The following is an 18412-nucleotide window of genomic DNA, read 5'->3' as shown; positions in this document are numbered from 1 at the left end:
CACTAATAAGAAGTATTCAGGCACTTAACCTGCCCTGCCCTCCCCCCCGCCAATCCCCCACTGTTGATATCCATCCAGTTCTTAGTTTTTCAGAGGTCCTTTCAATTGGTAATTTGTGCCCATGTGGTCTATAGTTTTGGATCACATTGTGTGTGAGTTATCAATAGAGAGGTGTACTTATAAAGTGATAATGGTTGTATAATGACGCACCCTGACAGAAGTACTTTTAAAGTGTTGATGTTTATCAGTGAAATTTGACAGCATAATAAAAACTTTGTATTCAAAGAATGAAAAGGTAAGAATTTGAAAATGGAAGAATCAGAGCAAGGTAAATAGCTGGATTACTTTCATATACAGCACTACCTCAGTATTGCACCCTTTATTATAACACATTTCCTGGTATAAGTATAGATAGTCAAGTAATCTGTTCATAAGAATCAAGGCAGCAATCTGAAGGGCAATATCCTAGACTTCTGTGCAATCATATGTGCTTATATCTAGCTAGTAAGACACTTGAAAGTCCAATTGCACTAGGGGCCCCGAGTGGCCGAGTGGTCTAAAGCACTCACCGTTCCAGATCACTGCCATCTCACCTCTGTCTGTGTGTGTTCAAGTCTTAGACTTTGCTAACATGGGTATATGAGAAAGCTTGGCAGTAGTTTCTTGTGGGTCAGTGGTTCTTCCCGGGGTTTTCCAGGTTTCTTCCTCTACAATTTATACTGGCCGCCATGTATAGCCAACCTTATGCTGAAAAATGGCGTTAAACCCTACAATAACAACAACAACCAGTTGCACTGCACTCCCTCAATAGAGCACCCTTCATTATAACATTTTCTGTAATACAGTAAAACCTATCTTGGGTGACCTCTGCTTTGAGTGACATTTACAACTAAAGTCATAATGCATGGATTGATTTTATTATATAAACTCACTGTTGTGAGTGACCACCTCCTGAATGTGACCAGTGACCAGGTAAGTTATGCATTACAACACTGCTATGAATGACCATCTCACAAAACACACAGATTTATTTAATCCTTTGTAACTAAGGCCACTTAGACTGCTTAAAAAACCCTTATGCTTGCCACTGATTTATGAAATGATGTAGGTCATGCATGTTGTGTTTGATATTGTACATTGTAAACCAGATTGTTCCAGCATGATGAAAATCCTGTTGGTAACTTTGCCAGGTCAGTCATATAGTGACATTTATGTGGTGTTTGCACGCATTGGGGTGGGATTCTTCCAATATAATTTAATTAAATTATGATGGAAGTTCCATCCTGGCTCGTGAGGTTAGAAAGTTAAATTAGTGACGAGGTAGATTTACAGCTCTGAGCCCCCAGTCAGCTATGCCGACGGCCAAATTATAAGAACATGAAGATGAAATTCAATCAATAACAATTTAATAAATTCGATAATTTAAAAACGATAACTTCCAATCACTTGTCTTTCCCTCGACCACGTGACAGCCTAATTCGTCGCGTGATTTACAGTGTGAGTTCGATTTTCCCCCTGTCCTTGCATCTACTCATCTCTTTCTTTCCCGCTAATTTCTTCCTTCTTTCCAATCCTCTAACTAATCCTTCGTCTCTGTTTCCCTCTCTACTATCTCCAATTTCGCTCCCAGACTTCAACTTCTCCTTTCTTCTCCTTTCCCTCTCTATTATCTCCTCCTCCAATTTCGCTCCCAGACTTCAACTTCACCTTTCTTCTCTCCTTTCTTCTCCTTTCCTCCGTCTCTCTATCTGAGACTACGGGACCAAACTGTAACTGGTCTGTCCCTCAAAGCTTCCTGTGAAAAACCACAAGGCGTAAACATATGCTTTATCAAATCTCACCTCACACTAGATCATCAATTAATCATTAGATAAGCTATCATGGTTTCGGTCACGCATGCGTACACATCAAAATTCCCACACACTTCTTGCATGGTAAACACTGGAGTAATAACACGGTATCAGCGAATTGTCATACAGACATCAATACATTGCATCACATCAGTATATACACATATATATTTAATCTCATGGTACTACAATCTGACAACAATCAGACGCATGTCTGTACATTACAAATATTCAACAATGGCAAAATCTATAATCATATGAACACATGTGTTAGTCTACTATAAAATACCCACATAGTGAATTACAATATTAACTCTTACGACGGCTAGCAAGCTATATAATTCTTTACAAATATGAACTCATTTCTTCAAAATATGCAAACATATTAACAAAACAAAGTAATTATTCATACTACAATTCCAGGAATAATAAAGTATACATACGACCTACAATTAAAATGCAGTCACATTCCACAAAGACTGAACAAATATCCCACTGACCTTATTTGAAGCTCTCTACTTAGAATTTCCTGCTCTAAGATTTTCCCGCCAATAACGAATGGCTATTCGGAGTTATGCTAACCTCTCCTCTGGGTAATTTCTCTCAGCGAACTAATTCTTGCCGGAAGACGCGGGGACATCATTCTACCCAAATCAAGGTCTCTCCCCATCTCGATTCTAATTGGGTGGCGCTGTGACCCTGTCCAATCGTCTTAGCGGCCAGTTCAACCTGTCTGTCTGTTTGCAGGGAAAAGAAGTTAAGACACTCCTGCTTCTTCAGGCAACTTCTTTGATCTTGGACAACATTTCCACACGTAGGTGATAATTGGCTATCGGGCGGCCTTGCAATTCCTATGTCCGGGTCTCCACTTCTAGCTACGGCAATTTTACTTAATGGATTAGTGCTAGCCTTCATCAGTGTTTAACATCAAACAATGGCTTGTCAGAATTACCTTGATTATACATGTTTCAGACTGGGGCTACTCTGGGTCGGGGTAAACATGACACCCCCCCATGCTTGAGAATAAAATCGGGATTTTATTCCCTCAAAATTACTTCAAATGCAAAGGCATTAATACACGAAATAAAGAAGAAAATTATCGCGATGCTACACACTGAGTATAAACATGAATATATATATATATATATATATATATATATATATATATATATATATATATATATACATACATATACACAACGATCTATACCATTTCAGCGCTCCTGCTCATGAAATCGGTGCCTACGTTCTCAGTTCCTTTCACGTACCCGATCTGCATCTGGTACTGCTGTAAGAACAGCGACCATCGCATCAATCGTCCATTCGACAATTTCGCCTGCGCGAGATACGCGAGTGGTTGGTGGTCGGTCTCCAATATGAACTTCCGCCCGTATAAGTACTGCTCGAACCGTGATATCCCGAACGCGATTCCGAGGCATTCTCTCTCCGATACGGAGTAGTTCTTCTCGGCAGCTGACAGCTTCCGACTGCCGTACACAACATATAACGATTTCTGTGCGACGACGCAGGTTTTATCGGTCCTATTAAGTCCATCGCGATGCATCGAAATGGTTCATCAATAACAGGGTTACTCCCCAAGGGGACGGGTCGATGATCCGTTTTCGGTACCATTCTCTGACGCTTGTCACAGGAGAGACAGAACTGCTTAACGTCTCCCTGGACCCCTGGCCAGTAGAATTCTTTGACAAGACGGTCACGCGTCTTGGCAATTCCCATGTGTCCACTCATGAGACTTTCGTGCGCGAGTTTTAACACTTCGCCTCGCTTCTGTTTCGGCACGACGACTTGCTTAAAGTGTTTGCGGCCTTTCCTGGCGTGATGATACACGATCCCTTTCTTGTACTCAAACTTCACCGCGCCATTCGGAGTTTCTTTCTCCGTTCCTTCTGCAGCATATTTGTGCAACCGCGCCAGAGTTGCATCCTCCTGCTGCAGCTTCCTTAATTCGGCTGGTAGAACTTTACTCACCGGTGTCGATGTAACTTCCATTGGCTTTGCTTTCATCTGTCGACTCTTGGACCTGGTTTCCACAGTACTCACCGGCATCGGTGTGCAGGTTTCGGGGTTCAGTTGTGGCAACACATAACGACTTCCCAGTATGATGTCATGTGATAAACCATCCAAGCACGCAGCCTCAGTTTTCCCCTTCATGTACGGTGAATCGAGGTCAATGACAGCCACTGGCAATGAGTCACGCGTGCTGTTCGCGTACTGAACTTCGATTACCTCCCCTGTGTAATCCTCTGGCTTAACATACTTCTTGTTGACAAGGGCTAGGACGCTACACCCAGTGTCATACAAGATGGTGGCACCTTCTCCGTTGACAGTAGCAGACGCAAGGTTGGCTGGGTTACAGCTTGCCTCCGGCTCGCACTCCTTCCTAGCGATGGCATTCACTTGGGTCTGCCTGCCCTTGGGACAGTCCCTGGCAATATGCCCCGGGCGCTTGCATTTGTAACATGTCGGTGGCCCTCGCCGACCTGCAAGTGTCGCTTTCGTGGGTGAGGCCTGTCCAGGTCTATGGTTGGCATCCTTACCTGTAGATCCCCCTCTGATCCTCCCGTCGCCCTGATGGTTACAGACAGCTGGCTCTACCTCAACCACACGGCGTGACTTAGTGGGTCGGGGTCAGTCCGCACCCCCGGAACCTCCACTTTTCGAGCGTGCCTGCTCGTATCGCTCCGCCATGTAGCGATCTCTTCGAGCGTCCGGTGCTCTCTCTGCTAGGAAGACCGTCAACTCGTGACGGTAAGTACTCAGGACATGTTCCATGAGTATAACCTCGCGTAGCCCATCGTACGATCGTTCGACTTCGGCCATCTTCATCCACTTCTCAAATAACCCTCGAACACGGGTGTGGAATTGAGAGTGGGTCTGTGTTGCCTTTTTTGTCGAGTCCCGAAAAAGTTTACGGTATGTTTCGGTGGTCAGCCGATAATGGCAAAGAAGGGCCTTCTTGAGCGCATTATAGTCGTCAGCATTGTCTGCAGCTAAGCCATGGTAGACTTCACGAGCTGCACCTTGCAAAAAAGCTGAGACATTAATCGCCCAATGTTGCTCAGGAATTTTATGAGCGTGAGCGAGTTTCTCAAACTGAACAAGAAAATCATTGGCAGATTCCTCCTTATCACTGAACCACGGCATACTTATCTGGACCATTCGGTGGTCGATGAAAGGTTGTCCGGTCCCTCCAGAACTGGTGCTGGCATCGTCCCTATCATTGTGCCTAGCCGCTAACCTGACCTTCTCCATTTCGAGAGTGTGAGCCAGTCTGGCCATCCCTAGCTCTTTCTGTGTTTCTCTTTTGGCGGTTATCTTGGCCAGCTCCAGCTCTCGGTCCGCTGCTATCTTGGCCAGCTCTTGCTCTCGGTCCACTGCCATCTTAGCCAGCACCTTCTCCGCTGCTTTTTCTGCCTTCCATTCCTTGATTCTTTCTTCAATAAATGCTGCCAATTGATCTCCCTCGTGCCCGAGATCTTCCGAACCCATGGCACGGTACTCCTTTATCATTTGCCTTTCTGTAGCCATATTGTTATACTAATAGGAAGTGATACCTTGTCTCGACCTTACTAACAATGGACAGATATTACAAGTTCCCAGCCAAATACTTACCTGTTGACAGCAACTAATTTCGTTCAGGTAAGATATTTGCTCGATATTTGCTTCACAATTACTGCAAGTAATTAAAGATCTACCAAGCATGCAAATATCAAATATAACAAACACAAGATGAGAAAATCATAAAAATTCAAAATACACAGGATGGAAAATATCTCACACTGTTCACTAATACTTCCTAACAAATAAACTTTAGGTCGTAAAATAATATTTATGTCTAATTCAAATCTTGGACGAAGCACCCACTGTGGTGTTTGCATGCATTGGGGTGGGGTTCTTCCAATATAATTTAATTAAATTATGATGGAAGTTCCACCCTGGCTCGTGAGGTTAGAAAGTTAAATTAGTGACGAGGTAGATTTACAGCTCTGAGCCCCCATTCAGCTATGCCGATGGCTAAATTATAAGAACACAAAGATAAAATTCAATCAATAACAATTTAATAAATTCGATAATTTAAAAACGATAACTTCCAATCACTCGTCTTTCCCTCGACCACATGACAGCCTAATTCATCCCGTGATTTACAGTGTGAGTTTGATTTTCCCCCTGTCCTTGCATCTACTCATCTCTTTCTTTCCTGCTAATTCCTTCCTTCTTTCCAGTCCTCTAACTCCTCCTTCGTCTCCGTTTCCCTCTCTACTATCTCCTCCTCCAATTTTGCTCCCAGACTTCAACTTCACCTTTCTTCTCTCCTTTCTTCTCCTTTCCTCCGTCTCTCTATCTGAGACTACGGGACCAAACTGTAACTGGTCTGTCCCTCAAAGCTTCAAAGGCGTTAACATATGCTTTATCGAATCTCACCTCACACTAGATCATCAAATAATCATCAGATAAGCTATCACGGTTTCAGTCACGCATGCGTACACATCGAAATTCCCACACACTTCTTGCATGGTAAACACTGGAGTAATAACACGGTATCAGCGAATTGTCATACAGACATCAATACATTGCTTCACATCAGTATATACACATATATATTTAATCTCATGGAACTACAGTCTGACAACAATCAGACGCATGTCTGTACATTACAAATATTCAACAATGGCAAAATCTATAATCATATGAACACATGTGTTAGTCTACATAAAATACCCACATAGCGAATTACAATATTAACTCTTATGACGGCTAGCAAGCTATATAATTCTTTACAAATATCAACTCATTTCTTCAAAATATGCAAACATGTTAACAAAACAAAGTAATTATTCTTACTATGATTCTAGGAATAATAAAGTATACATACGACCAACAATTAAAATGCAGTCGCATTCCACATAGACCGAACAAATATCCAACTGACCTTATTTGAAGCTCCTGCTCTAAGATTTTCCCGCCAATAACGAATGGCTATTCAGAGTTACGCTAACCTCTCCTCTGGGTAATTTCTCTCAGCGAACTAATTCTTGCCGGAAGACGCGGGGACATCATTCTACCCAAATCAAGGTCTCTCCCCATCTCGATTCTGATTGGGTGGCGCTGTGACCCTGTCCAATCGTCTTAGCGGCCAGTTCAACCTGTCTGTCTGTTTGCAGGGAAAAGAAGTTAAGACACTCCTGCTTCTTCAGGCAACTTCTTTGATCTTGGACAACATTTCCACACGTAGGTGATAATTGGCTATCGGGCGGCCTTGCAATTCCTATGTCCGGTTCTCTACTTCTAGCTACGGCAATCTTACGTAACGGATTAGTGCTAGCCTTCGGCAATGTTTAACATCAAACAATGGCTTGTCAGAATTACCTTGATTATACATGTTTCAGACTGGGGCTACTCTGGGTTGGGGTAAACATGACAATTTATCACAACCTGTAAACCAGGCAAAAGTAAACATCACCAATTGCCATTGTATTGCTAAGTCAAGGTAGTTTATCTTTGGAGTTAATCTATGTTGCATGGGGGTGAATGAGGTCTTTCTTGATTAAACCAGCAAGTGAGAATTGTTTCCCTTATTTGATTGATAAAGGCTTGTATTGTTTGTTGCTTCTTGTTTTTGATGTTACATTGACTATATTCCACACACCAAGCTGTTGTCTGATCAAGTTGGTGCAACTGGTTACACCAGTTATTTTTAGAGTTGGTTTGTGAAGTAAGCCATTGAATTCTTTCTCTGAATAAATGATTCTGTTTCTGGATGTGATAATTGTATCTTTTTATTTCATTCATTTGGTAAATACACAATGTACATGAATATATATATTCCATATTTCCTCAAAAAGCTTGATCAAAACAGGGATTACAGTCATTATTACAATTTAGCATTGATAACGTTAACACCTAGGACCTTAATAACAATGGCATAGCCTCCAACTAACCAACTAAACAGAAAAATTTTAACACTGGAGAAAAGAATTGTTGTAATTGAAAGATGTGAAAAAGATGAGACCATTTGCAAAATAGCAGTTTCAGAGTGATAAAACAACTTGAGGATGTTATAAAAGACAAAGAGTAGATTAGAAACGATTTCATTATTTTAACATCTTAAGCAAAAACCCATTAAATGCAGGGACTGCTTGACCTGAGTAAATGAAATTTGATAGGTAAATTGATATTTATATTCTGATGAGCTGATGAGATTTTCAGGCCATTTGAGGTTCCAGTATACTTTACAGTCTGTTCACCTTTACTTTGTATTACAGCCTGGTGTTCCCACACACTTAAGTCAAAACACCTCTTGGAAGAAGAGTGTTTTTTTTTCAAATTGTGGTTGATTAGCATCAGCATCTAAGATACATGCAGTGTATTATAACAAAGGTAAATGTAAGATACATGCAGTGTATTGTAACAAAGGTAAATGTAAGATACATGCAGTGTATAGTAACAAATGTAAATGTCATTTCTTGTGATCATTAGTGAGTTTTGAGAATCCTGGTTTTTCTCAGTAACAAGCTGTATCCTTGAGGTGGCTCAGAAACAAGCAGTATCATCGAGGTGCCTCAGGAACAATCTATATTCTTGAAGTGGCTCAGAAACAAGCAATATTCTTGAAGTGGCTCAGAAACAAGCTATATCCTTGAAGTGGCTCAGAAACAAGCTATATTCTTGAAGTGGCTCAGAAACAAGTTATATCCTTGAAGTGGCTCAGAAACAAGCAATATTCTTGAAGTGGCTCAGAAACAAGCTATATTCTTGAAGTGGCTCAGAAACAAGCAATATTCTTGAAGTGGCTCAGAAACAAGCTATATTCTTGAGGTGGCTTAGAAAGAAGTTGTATCCTTGAGGTGGCTCAGAAACAAGCTGTATCCTTGAGGTGGCAGTGTTGGTGGGAAGTTGTACATTTAAACTTTGACATGGATGACCTCTGGTATACTCAGTACAAAGCTACATTTATTAGAATTTAACAAGTTTGAACTCTTATGTTCCAGAGAAACATGATGAAATTGTGGCCTATGTCAGTAATTATGAAGCATCGTGTGTGAAGAAGTTGTCATGTGAACTACAGACATTGTGTGAACTGGAGAATCTAGCCAACCCTCTCTGTAAAGCTGTAGCTTCCTCCCTGACCAGATTTGACCCCCAGTGGAAAGCACAGTACACCCTCCTTAAAGAGAAGTATGTTTTGTTTAGATTAGCACTGCTGGTGAATGAGAAATGTGCATTACTAGTTTAATTTCAATACACTTGTTATAACCATACTCTGATAGCAGAAGGGGGATTATTATTTTTCTGCTGTCTGTCCATGTGTCATTATCAGATCTATGATAGTATGATAGTATATTTACCTATTAAATTATGAACCATGAAATTTTGCACACTTTATTGTGGTCATAAATAAATGATCGAAGTGATGGCCATTTATGACTTTGCATTTCACTGAAGTTGCGTAAAAGCTTGCTGCATAGTAATTCCATTATTGATAAGCCTCACTTAAAAAAATAACATTGTCAGACCTTAATAAGCCTGTTGTTTTATTGTTTCTCTAACTTATATCATTTTATCTCACATTGTTCTTTTTCTATGACTCAACAGGAAAATACCTATAAGTGATTGGTAACTTGCTCTTCTCGCTCTGTCATGAATAAAAGCATATAAGCTGTGCAGAGTGCCACAGTACTTTGGAAAGATATGATTAGCATAGTAATAATCATTCAGTGGTTGTAATTAAAAAAAATTCTTCATTTATTCATTTCTTTATGGTTAAACTGATATATAGTTGTTCTAATTCAAGCAGTGTAAATGTTTTCACCATGGGCACTTTCCGATGACATATTTTTGGGAGTGTCAGTTTATCATTCATGGTATTATTGATATTCTGAAATAAAAGTTTTTAAAAAACCCAAGTTAATGCAACAAATTTACAATTGATTTGCTTGGAAAATAAACTTGGATCTTTGTTTTTGATGCAACAGATATCCAAAATAATGATAGTCCAGTGTGTAAACACTAAAAGCAGCCAGACCACAATATAAATTGTGATCAGTATCAGATAATATAAATTATCCAATTTGATCCAGAGCTCCCTTGTAGCAAAATAAAATGGAAATTTAGAGAACTTTATTGAATATATCAGTTACATTCAAACCTGTAGGGATAACATCTCTGCTTAAATGGGAGTCCACATATTTTTATTTTGGTTCTTTGTTTTATTTCTCATCACAGTATTTGGTACTTCTTTGAGACAGTGATCAGTGTTTCATCGACATAGCTTTGTATTTTCAAGGCAATTAGCACAGTAATTAGCTTTTATGTGCCAAACATAATTTTGATCACATGTCTTGGTAAATTGTAACCTTCTCACGGATATTTGAGAATGTCGTGCTTATCCAAATAAGTGTAAATACTGGACCTCACCTTTGAATCAAATCTTTTTCAGGATGATATTATGGGATGGGATCAGATGCTGTGTTCATATATTAAGCATTTATCAAACACAAAAGAGAAACATTTCAACACAGTTTTATTACAAATGAAATAAAATGTTGCATAACAACTAAAGATCAGTGCATTATCCAGAATGGTAGACCAAATGTTGTTTCATGACCAAAAGGGAATGAAATCATCAACATTTTGACATTAGGGTATTACATGGGGATTATACAACAGAACTAAGTTTTGCGTCTAATTCTGGTCAAATTATTGGTTGCGCAGTATGGATTTATTCATGTTTTACATGACAGAATGTACAATCGTGCCATGTAATTGACACACTTTCAATGGATGATCTGATTAGATTTTCATACATGTAGCCCATGTTTAATGAAAAGTTTTGCCTTTATGATTTGAGATTTCTAGTGTCATTCCCAAGTCTGTTAAAGCACAGTCTACTTAATACAGAGTCTTTAAGTTTTACACAGTCATGCCAAAATGGATTTAGAACCAACTTGAAATTTCTAAGTCACAAAGGGCCTTATGAAGGTCATATCTTGATTTGGTTAGCCCAAGTTTTAAGAAAGTCATGGCACTTTTTGACTTGGTATTTTCCAAGCTGATCCTGAATCCATTTTAGCATGAGTCTACAAAAACTGTTTCATGAAATTTGACAGAATCAGCGATGGTCAAATGTTGATGACATGATTATATTTTCACATGTATAGTACCTTTTATTCATAAAACTCAGATCATTTATGGCTTAGAATTTTATAAGTAGGCCCAGTCTTTTGGCATTTCTGTACTGAATTCACATAATCTTCTTCCAAGAGGTATAAAATGTATGGATTTACTTATTATTATAGATTGGATCTGAAAGCTGTTTATCAGTCTTATGCAGGTTTTTAACTTGAACTTTTTCGTTTAAAGAACTAGGTTGGTTTTATACAATGACCAGTTTACAGATTTAAGTATTTCCCATGATAAGTTCTATGGGCTAACCAGGATAGCTCTTCGAAAATTTATGGAATGGATATGGTGAGAAATCTATTTTAGTAATTGTTTTGCTGAGAAATATTTGCAAAGGATCAAACAGATTTTATGAATATAATGGTCTTGATTGTGACAGAAAGTATTAAAACTTGAGTGTGGAAAATCATTTTGTCAAATAAGATGTGATTTTTCCCAGTACCATTAGTATTTTCCCTCTCCACCTATTTACACCTATTTAAACAGCCTCTCACAATCAACATGATTTTGTTTTACCTGCAAGGAGACAAATAAAATCTAAAAATTAAGTATGCTAATAATGGGTGGAGCAACAATTTAAATACTAGGTATTATACTAATTAGTGGGTGGAGAATCCATTCATTAAACTAGGTAATACATGAAAATTAGTGGGTGGGAACAACTAGTTTGATGTTATGTCAAACATCAGACCAGACATTTTAGGATGGTGGATCTTAGTCTGTGTTTTTTACAGTTTGATATGCATTGTGCATGAGAAAATTTAGTATATTTTCCTTTTCCAGGGTAGAAGAGGCCTGTCAGAAGTGTTGTGATGGCTTGGCATCCATACCAAACATGTCACCAGGGATGATTACCCTCCCAGAGGAAAAATTCTCAAAATTGGCTCCTTCCATTGTCACTTTTCAACAGATATGTGGAAGGTTACATCCAGAGGGTATGCAAGTTCTTTATAGTCAGATATAACAAGTAAAGATGCAGAAATTATTATGGAGAGATTGTGCTTTTCGAAATGAAAGTATCAGGGTAATATGAATTCAGTCTATTTGAAGTTGTACACTCTGACAGTAAAAAGAGCCATTTTTCCCCCAAGTTTTCACTCTTGGATAAGTTCAGAAACTTTTTTATACAGGCTGGTATTGATGAGACCTTGTCTCTGTTTGATTCTCAGCATTCTGTGTTATGTTTAGTAGAGTTATTGCCCCTGATTGTTGGAGCCACAAACTTTTGTTTTTGCACAATAACTCCTTTAGTTATTATTGAATTTCAGCCAAATTTAGTATAGCTAGATATTGACAAGACCTTGTCTTGTCTGAGTTGAATTTCAGCCAAATTTGATATAGCTAGATATTGACAAGACCTTGTCTTGTCTGAGTTGAATTTCAGCCAAATTTAGTATAGCTAGATATTGACAAGACCTTGTCTGAGTTGAATTTCAACCAGATTTAATATAGCTAGATATTGACAAGACCTTGTCTTGTCTGAGTTGAATTTCAGCCAGATTTGATATAGCTAGATATTGACAAGACCTTGTCTTGTCTGAGTTGAATTTCAGCCAAATTTAGTATAGCTAGATATTGACAAGACCATGTCTGAGTTGAATTTCAGCCAGACTTAATATAGCTAGATATTGACAAGACCTTGTCTTCTCTGAGTTGAATTTCAGCCAAATTTAATATAGCTAGATATTGACAAGACCTTGTCTGAGTTGAATTTCAGACAAATCCAATGTTTATTGCAGTGGTGTCCAAACATTTTGCAAAGAGGGCCAGATTTGATAAAGTGAAGATGCCCATGGGCCAATAGTTCCTTCTGATGTTTTTTAACCACAAAAGTTACATGCGAATATACACTGTCATAGAACAATAAATAAATAAAAAAAAAACAAATAAGCAATAAATAAATAAAACAATTTTCATTGTCACAGTTATCTTTATTTTTCAAATGGCAATGTAACTAAATATAAGCCACTCAGGCAGACATGAACAACTCTAAAACACTATTATGCCTTTCAATCATATCTGGAGAGTCAGATAACATTGAACTGTATGTAATACCTTAAATTTCCATGAATTAGATAAATATCTTTGCCTCATGGTCATTTTAAACAGAAGTTATAACTAATGCAGAGTTTTCTGTTATCATTCATGTTTAAAACAAGTGAATTCAGCTTTTGTCTTTTAAAAGATCTTTCAGAAAATAATTGTTTGTGCCACATATACAGGTACATAACATCAACAGTTATAACCAAATCTTATTCAAGAGTTTAATAAAATAAGTGCCATAAGTCCAAGTACATAGGTGTGTATCCATCGCCATGGCAGAAATGAGTGGAGAAGGGTTCGTGTGCTAGCGGGCCATAAATAATACATTATATGACTGAAGCGGTGGGCCGTATGAAATGTTACCGCGGGCTGTTATTGGCTCGCGGGCTGGACTTTAGACACCCCTGGTTTATTGGATTTCAGTGAATCCCATGTTTATTGGATATCAGTGAATCCCATGTTTATGGGATTTCACTGAATCCCGTGATTATGTTTGGATTTCAGTGGATCCCTTTATTATACTTGGATTTCATTGGATTCATTGATAATTATTGGATTTCAATGAATCCCTTGATTATTATTGGTTTTCAAGTCCCTGTATTATTATTGGATTTCAAGCAAATTTGTTATGCTGCTTGGTGTAATCATTTTGTAAATTTAAAATGCCTGATTGCTATCATTCTGTGTAGTCATTTGGTAAATTTAAAGGCCTGATTGTCAGACCCTTCCATTTTTGTTTTTGCACAGTAAATTATATATTTTTGGATTTCATCAAAAATTGGCATGCTGCTGATTGTCAGCCTTCTGCACCATCTTTTAGCAGAGTTAAAGCCCCTAATTTACAGACCCACCCGCTTTCTCTCCCACACAATAAATCCCATGCTTATTTTTGGATTTCAATAAAAATGCCTGCAAAATGCAATGGATATCAGTTTCTGAACTTGCTTTTTTGTCTTTCACTTTTCCCATAGAGTTCCTTTATCAGTTTGTTTCATTGTATGAAATCAGATTGTTTTACATGGTAAATATTGCACCTAATTTGTGGCATACCTGTTTTCTTTTACAGTCACAAATATTGTTGTGAATAAGGTGAAAGTGAAGAAAGAGTCAGAAGAATATGACTCCTTGGAGAATTCAGACTCATGTAAGTACCCAATAATTACCATGGTTACAGTAACCATTAAAACAAATCAGTTGTGGTACAGTTCATAATCTGTCACACATTAGTTGTGTATGATCCATTTAGAGTTTCTTTGTTCAGTTTCTTCTCAAAAATCGCTCTGCAAAATTTGACCAAGTTTGACTGAGAGCATCCTGATTTGTTTAAATGCTCTCGGATATGGTTACAGTTACTAAAAATAGATAAACCTTTAATTCGCTTCCCAAAAACTGCTCAACTAGACATGATAAAATTTGACAGCATTCTGGCCTGAAGGTCTTTCAGTTGTGATGCCAATCCATGATCAAATAAGGCAGCAGTTAAAAAAAATAGAAATCCCTTTAAATTACTTCTAAAAAACTACTCAACATACTTCAACAAAATTTGACAGAAGGCATAATGCAAAAAGCTCATTCAGATTTGTTAATCGGATGGTGATCCACCATCAAATATATTCACCATAACTAAATGACTCCTGAAAAAAGAAATAGCATTCAATCAAATTTGATGAAAAGCTTCCTGGTTTTTAAAAACTTTTAGTTTGTTGATATTATTCTGATCCGCCATCAAATATGGCAACCATTATTAAAAATAGAAATATCTAACAATAACTTCTTCTCAAACACAACTTGATAGAATTTGAACACATTTTGCGTAAAGCAAACTGGCATAAAGGTCTTTAAAATTGTTCATTGTGACCCTTCCTAAAACATCTACATAATTTTTGGCACCTTTTGAAATTGCTCAGCTGAAATTGTCAAAATTTAACTGACAGTAATTTGGTAATAAGGGATTTCAGATTTATACAAATGTTGCCAATTTACTATCAAATATGGCAACTTTAAAAAAAGATGGAAAAACCTTAAAATGACTTCTATGCAAAAACAATTTAGCATATTGGACCAACTTTTGCAGAAAGCATTTTGGCATCAGGGACTTTTAAATTTATACAGTTGATACCAATCTGCTATTGAATAGGGCTACTGTTTCTAAAAATAGATAAAGCTTTTAATAATTTGTAAGAAACAACAATTAACAAACTTGATATAAATTTTAAAGAAAGTGTAAATGCCTTTCAAATTCATACAGATGATGTTGTTCCACAGTTAGGTTGATTTATGTTAATAAAAAGAAGATAAACATTTATGCAACTTGATTAAAAATAGTGCTAAACAGAATTTGAGCAAGATTGTCACTAAGATCCTGATGCATATGGTAACAGGCAACTCAACTTTGACACAAAGATCCTTTGGGTGTGGTCACAGCCAAGTCAACTTTGACACAAAGACCCTTTGCATATGGTAACAGCCAAGTCAACTTTGACACAAATATCCTTTGCATATGGTCACAGCCAGCTCAGCTTAGACACAAAAATCATTTGCATATAGTCACAGCCAACTCAACTTAGACACAAAAATCCTTTGCATATGGTCACAGGCAACTCAACTTAGACACAAAATTTCTTTGCATATGGTTACAGCCAAGTCAACTTTGACACAAAAATTCTTTGCATATGGTCACAGCCAAGTCAACTTAGACACAAAAATCCTTTGCACATAATAACAGCCAAGTCAATTTAGAAACAAAAATTCTTTGCATATGGTCACAGGCAACTCAACTTTGACACAGAGATCCTTTGCATATGGTCACAGGCAGTTCACTATTTTATGAGCTTCAGAACCAGCCTATGCATAGTTGAATATTAAATACTGTATTTAAAAGAATGAAGGTCGCTGATTTGCTGAAAACTTTTACTGCAAACAATTAACATAATTTTTCAGAAGATTCCTGTGTATGGGTAGATTGTATGCATATTCCTGTGTATGGGTAGATTGTATGCATATTCCTGTATATGGGTCAATTGTATGCATATTCCTGTGTATGGGTAGATTGTATGCATATTCCTGTGTATGGGTAGATTGTATGCATATTCCTGTGTATGGGTAGATTGTATGCATATTCCTGTGTATGGGTCAATTGTATGCATATTCCTGTGTATGGGTCAATTGTATGCATATTCCTGTGTATGGGTCAATTGTATGCATATTCCTGTGTATGGGTAGATTGTATGCATATTCCTGTGTATGGGTAGATTGTATGCATATTCCTGTGTATGGGTCAATTGTATGCATATTCCTGTGTATGGGTCAATTGTATGCATATTCCTGTGTATGGGTCAATTGTATGCATATTCCTGTGTATGGGTCAATTGTATGCATATTCCTGTGTATGGTTCAATTGTATGCATATTCCTGTGTATGGGTCAATAGTATGCATATTCCTGTGTATGGGTCAATTGTATGCGTATTCCTGTGTATGGGTCAATTGAATGCATATTCCTGTGTATGGGTAGATTGTATGCATATTCCTGTGTATGGGTCAATTGTATGCATATTCCTGTGTATGGGTCAATTGTATGCATATTCCTGTGTATGGGTAGATTGTATGCATATTCCTGTGTATGGGTCAATTGTATGCATATTCCTGTGTATGGGTCAATTGTATGCATATTCCTGTGTATGGGTAGATTGTATGCATATTCCTGTGTATGGGTAGATTGTATGCATATTCCTGTGTATGGGTAGATTGTATGCATATTCCTGTGTATGGGTCAATTGTATGCATATTCCTGTGTATGGGTAGATTGTATGCATATTCCTGTGTATGGGTAGATTGTATGCATATTCCTGTGTATGGGTAGATTGTATGCATATTCCTGTGTATGGGTAGATTGTATGCATATTCCTGTGTATGGGTAGATTGTATGCATATTCCTGTGTATGGGTAGATTGTATGCATATTCCTGTGTATGGGTAGATTGTATGCATATTCCTGTGTATGGGTAGATTGTATGCATATTCCTGTGTATGGGTCAATTGTATGCATATTCCTGTGTATGGGTAGATTGTATGCATATTCCTGTGTATGGGTCAATTGTATGCATTAGTAGTCTGAAGCGAGAAACAGTTTTTATTTTATTGGCCTCCTTACACAAGCATTTCTGGATGTAAACACAGAGGTCTTGTTAAAAATGTCCTCTTGATTAAATCATTCAAAGAATATTAGCATTATTCACCAGTCTCACCACAATAGTATAGCATTTTGGCTAAATACTTATGTTTGGTTCTATGATAAATTTAATAATTATCTTTGCTTATAGGGTTCTCTCAGTATTGCTGTGCCAGAAAACACCAAAAACAAACCAAATCATTTCTGCACGATAACTTTACCACCAATCACAATTTTCAAACATTTTGCAAGTAGCTTTGATTTGGGGCAGAGATTAAGAAGATACCAGGCTTCAAAACATGTTTTGAACTACCTTGAAAACTCTTTGAATTTAAAAAAGCTGTTTTTATCTTTGAAAATAACATGCATTTTGTAAGAACACTTTGAAATTTGACAGATACTGCTTGACAGTGTTAACATTCATATATGTAAAAAATTGATTCTTATTTCTTTTTGGCATATTTTCCAAAAGTTATTCGTAAACAAATAAATGGGATAAAATTGAGTGGATCAAGCCAATCAACACCAGGAGTTATAAGATAGAAGAATGCCCTGTTGCTGTAGTAGCACGTGGGGCACAATTCTTAATGGATGACTTCTGTGATTTCAGTAAGTTAGGGAATATGACTTGACTAGACATATGATGTGTTTACAGTTTGCCGTAGGACCATTAAGGAATATGACTTTACTAGACATATGATGTGTTTACAGTTTGCCATAGGACCATTAAGGAATATGACTTGACCAGACATATGATGTGTTTACAGCTTGCCATAGGATCATTAAGGAATATGACATGACTAGACATATGATATGTTTACAGTTTGCAGTAGGACCATTAAGGAATATGACATGATTAGACATATGATGTGTTTACAGTTTGCCATTGGACCATTAAGGAATATGACTTGACTAGACATATGATGTGTTTACAGTTTGCCATAGGACCATTAAGGAATATGACTTGACCAGACATATGATGTGTTTACAGCTTGCCATAGGATCATTAAGGAATATGACATCATTAGACATATGATGTGTTTACAGTTTGCCTTAGGACCATTAAGGAATATGACTTGATCAGACATATAATGTGTTTACAGTTTGCCGTAGGACCATTAAGGAATATGACTTGACTAGACATATGATG

The 18412-nt window shown here is 37.6% G+C and overlaps 1 protein-coding gene across 2 annotated transcripts in view; it reads left to right on the top strand.

Annotated features, from left to right (window-relative positions):
- Positions 1-18412, top strand: part of LOC149798772 (uncharacterized) — a 98064-nt gene that overhangs the window by 36977 nt on the left and 42675 nt on the right. For both annotated transcript variants that reach the window (XR_016421027.1, XM_089957645.1), the window contains exons 6-8: positions 8861-9047; positions 11835-11986; positions 14161-14238. Coding sequence is in view for 1 of the 2 variants with exons in the window: in XM_089957645.1 (XP_089813771.1) it covers positions 8861-9047; positions 11835-11986; positions 14161-14238 (417 nt within the window). In the remaining variant the exon portion in view is untranslated. The remainder of the gene's footprint in view (positions 1-8860; positions 9048-11834; positions 11987-14160; positions 14239-18412) is intronic.

This window comes from Sinohyriopsis cumingii, chromosome 5 (genome assembly GCF_028554795.1).
Source record: "Sinohyriopsis cumingii isolate HCF-2022 chromosome 5, ASM2855479v2, whole genome shotgun sequence".
NCBI lineage: Eukaryota > Metazoa > Mollusca > Bivalvia > Unionida > Unionidae > Sinohyriopsis > Sinohyriopsis cumingii.
The sequence above is the reverse complement of the archived record's forward strand: the minus strand, read 5'-3'. Positions and strand labels throughout refer to the sequence as shown.